The sequence below is a fragment of the Alexandromys fortis genome, unplaced genomic scaffold, assembly GCF_014885135.2.
Source record: "Alexandromys fortis isolate MF-2015 unplaced genomic scaffold, M_Fortis_MF-2015_v1.1 scaffold_85, whole genome shotgun sequence".
Taxonomy (NCBI): domain Eukaryota; kingdom Metazoa; phylum Chordata; class Mammalia; order Rodentia; family Cricetidae; genus Alexandromys; species Alexandromys fortis.
In genome coordinates this window covers 241,264-245,058 of record NW_026067975.1, presented here as the reverse complement: position 1 = coordinate 245,058, position 3,795 = coordinate 241,264, and the positions used below count along the sequence as shown (strand labels likewise).

The 3,795-nt window shown below is 53.0% G+C and overlaps 1 protein-coding gene across 1 annotated transcript; it reads right to left on the bottom strand.

The window, feature by feature from the left end:
- Positions 1-565: 565 nt before the first annotated feature.
- On the bottom strand, positions 566-2,606 carry LOC126510638 (proline-rich protein 23A3-like). Its single transcript, XM_050157288.1, has one exon. It carries the CDS (start codon positions 1,172-1,174, stop codon positions 566-568), a length of 609 nt encoding a protein of 202 aa, XP_050013245.1. The 5' UTR covers positions 1,175-2,606.
- Positions 2,607-3,795: the final 1,189 nt, after the last annotated feature.

Sequence of the window (3,795 nt, the reverse complement as noted above, 5' to 3'; positions counted from 1 at the left end):
CCACAAGAAACCCTGTCTCGAAAAACAAAAAAAAAAAAAAAAAAAAAAGAAAAAAAAAAAGAAAGAGAAACCACTCCAGCAGGTGAAGGGATGGCTGCGAAGAAGCCAAGAATTACCGTCCACTCAGGGCAAGGAAAGATCTTCTTTGACTGGGGTATTTGTCAGTTCCCCAGAGAGCAGCTTGAACTGTCCAGGGGGACCAAGGCAGGCACAGTTTTCCTTCCAGTCAGGGGAACACAGAAAGGAGACTGGCAGCCTAGCAATGCCAGCTGCCTTGGTTCCTGGGATCCATTATTGGGTCGCCAGGGTTCTTAGAGGGAACCACCCGTGCAGAGGAGGTGGCAGGGAAGGTTTTGAGATGAATCCCAGAACTGGAAGAGAACTTTCTGTCTCTCCTAGGCAGCTTTTGAGCTTGAGGGGTGAGATCCAGTGTCTGCACCCTTCTCCAAGTCCTTCTCTTCTCCCCTCCATAATGTGCAGCGAAAAGGACTCGCTGTTCGCCCAGTCTCAATGGTAGGTTACTGGGTGTCTCGGGGCANGTTGGGGTGCAGTCGTCGTCCCTGTCCTAGAAGAGGCGCCTCTTGGCCTTGCACGGTGGCCGTGGAGGCTTCTGAGGACTCTCAGAGGTTTGTTCTTGATGACTTGGAGGAGGAGATGGAGGGAGAGGCTGCAGTTGCGGGCTGGGTAGAGGCCAGCGCGTGCTGCTTTTGAGGCTCCAGATGGAGCCAGGAGCATACCTCTCGGCACCATTGATTCCCTGGTCGAGGGCAAAGACGTGGTGGTCCTGGAGCATGTCCGGGACAGGGGCCTCCTGCGTGCCGGCGGGCCAGAACACAGCCTGCCCAGGTTGGGAGGAGGCTTGGAGGCCTTCGGGGACCAGGATGATGGTATGTCCAGGTAGCGACACTCGCCTGACCGAGGTCGGTTCGGGCTCCAGCAGCAGGTCGACGCCTTGCACGCGTAGTTGCATGGCACATCCGGTGGGAATGACCACCGTGGACGTGAGCTCTTTGCTGGCTGGCCTGGCGGATGCTTCCAGGTCTGGCTGTGCCAACGAGGCGAGGCAGGCAGGCTCCTGGAGGCGGCGGCGCTTGGCAGGGTTGGCGTCTTCTGGCTGCGGGTCCCAGCAGGGCACCGGGTAGACCCTGGGGCTTCGCGGAGGCATTTTCAGCATGTTGGTGGCAATGCGCTCTTGCCCTCGTTTGCGGTTGCCAGTGCACAACAAGGTCCGAGGCAGGTTATGGGCCTGGGCTCCACAGTTCTTTGTTCAGGAACAGCTGTCGTCTGGTTTCTGCAAGACACTCTGTGGACTCTCTGGGACAGAGTGGATGCTACCAGGTTGACAGGCTGCTGATTGTGAGCAGTGGTGGGAGGACCTGTCTTCCTTATATAAGCCTGGCTTCCGAGGAAGCCCCGCCCAGGCATGGGAGGGTCCTAGGGAGTGGTAGACACACCCAGCCCCACCTTCAAGAACCCACCAGTGTAAAAGTGGGCTTTAGTGCTCCTGCCTGCCTAATTGTGTATGTGTGTGTGTATGTTTGAGTGTGAGATTGTTGTCGTTGTTGGTAGCGGTTCAGAGAAGGAATCAAGCCTTAGACGTCTTACGGTTTGTATTGCCTTTATTTGTCAATATACATACACAAACACGTGAAAACTCTTTCTCACCCCCTACCACAATCTCAGGAACTCCTTGTCCCACCCACACCTACGAGGTCCTAGAGATTTTCTTAATTTGCAAAGCAAATTGAAACGGAAATGAACAAAGTGTCACTTGAGGTTTTCATTGGAGGTCGAGCTTGGAAATACAAGTGGATACCTTTTTTTTTTTTTTTTTAACAGGCTGTTTGGAATTGAAAACCGACAAGGACATATCTGTCACTGAGTGTAAATAACTGATCTAGGACAATACCTCAACGAGAGAGTGTTTGCCTAGCTTGCTGGAGGCCAATGGGCTTGAGCCCTTAATGAAATCCAATGTGGATGAATGTAAGGACTTTAGAAAACCCATAATCCCAGGTTGGGGGAGAAAAGGACAGGGTGATTAGCAGTGTGAGGCCAGCCTGCTACTGGGCGTGTCCGTGGCCAATTTGCGTTCACGATGATTTAAGGCTAGACTGAGATCTTGAAATCAAGTCTCCAGGATTTAGTTCACACATCCTCCCAGCTCAACACCTGCTTGCTCAGCATTCCCGCCCTTTCCCTCTAGTGTTCGCTCAGGTCTCCGAGGCTACTCCCAACTGTCCCTCTAAGTTAGTTGGACCACGCCCTACTTTTGCACAGCAGCATAATCAATCCCGCCTTTGCCAACAAAACTTCCTGATATTTATTTTGCTCGCAAATCTGCAAATCTGGGGAGAGCTTTGGAGGGGTCGCTCATCTCTGCTCTCTTATACTAGCTGCGGTTGCTCTAAGACTGTGGCTGTGTTCAAGGAAGGCCCATTCTTTACACTTGCCAGTTGATGCTGGCTTTGACAGTGATCTCAACAGAAGTGGAAGTTATCAGACCTTCCTATGGATGCTCAACCTGATCATCCTGGTATCTGCGTCTCAAGATGGCACACCCAGGAGGGACAGAGCCAGGGAAAACCGTGCCGCCATTTCTAACTCTTCCTTCAGAGACCCAAATAGCCAGATCAGCCCCGATCCCACAAGAGGTGATTTGGGTTCCACATTTGAAGGGATGCATAGCAAAGCATTGCCGGCATGTTTGCACGTGTGCAGAGCACCTGAACAAGACGACAGAACAGTGCCTTGTTAGGGAAGGCAGCAGGGAGTGTCCAAGCCCCTCTTCTTGGGACCTGGAGGTCTGCAGGGAGACCTTTCTGGAGGAGGGACCTGAGCTGTGGCATGGGGAGAGAGCACTTCCGGGGAAGAGCGCAAGGCAAAGCTATGAAGGTGGGTCCTTGCATGCTGGGGCTGTTGAGCGACAGAGCGGCTTAGCACCCGTATCTGGGTGGTAAGAGAACCTATGTTCTTTTCCTTCTCAGTAGCTCCAGAAAGACGGTGAGAGGCCCAGTTCTCATCACGGAGCCAGGCACCCACCGGCTCTGTCTGATACTGGCAGGGTGAGTTTGCACGTGACTTCGCTTTCCTGAAAGCCAGTTTCTCTCCCATAAAGTGAGTTTGGCAATGTCCACCTTTCAGTGTCGCTTGGGGCTTAAGTGATGACCCTCCTGAAGGGATTAGCCTTTTTTGGGTGCAGAGAAGATCTAGAGAATGGCACTTGGTACGCAATACAATAGAGTGCTTTACCTGTTTTCATTACAACCTTCATTGCCTTCCCCCAAAGAACTTTATAGCGGGAAAGGACAAGGATAGTGGTTATGGGCACAGAAGAGGAACAGAGAAGCTCAAAGATGCAATGCTAAAGGTGGGCGGAGAATGTCCTGGTCCTCCCGTTAGGAGGGACTGCTCACCACAGATCAGAGGGACTGCTCACTGCAGATCAGTTTCACACCTCACTCAACGCTCAGCCGTGTTTTCCCAGAGGGACGCTAGGTGGCGCTGTGGGACCGCGATGGGTACCCAGGAGGGCCCAAGGGGCCTCCCAGGAGGCTCTGGCTTGGGCACCCTTCCAGGCCAGGCCTCAGCAGGCCTGCTTGTTCCAAGTTCCAAGTTCGTCATCTTCCCTAGGGACATGGAGCATCCTTTTACATGCTGTCTCGTATTACCTTCTCCACTGGCTCGGAGGACAACAGACAACTAACGCTTCCCTCCTCCTAGCCAGAAGACAGGTGTGTCCCAGTATTAGAGGTAGATGGTACAAGAAGATCCCTCTGGGAAAGAGGGTAGCCC

Bases quoted from the DNA above. Each gene is read 5' to 3' on its own strand.
- LOC126510638 (XM_050157288.1), bottom strand. From the start codon at position 1,174: ATGCTGAAAATGCCTCCGCGAAGCCCCAGGGTCTACCCGGTGCCCTGC.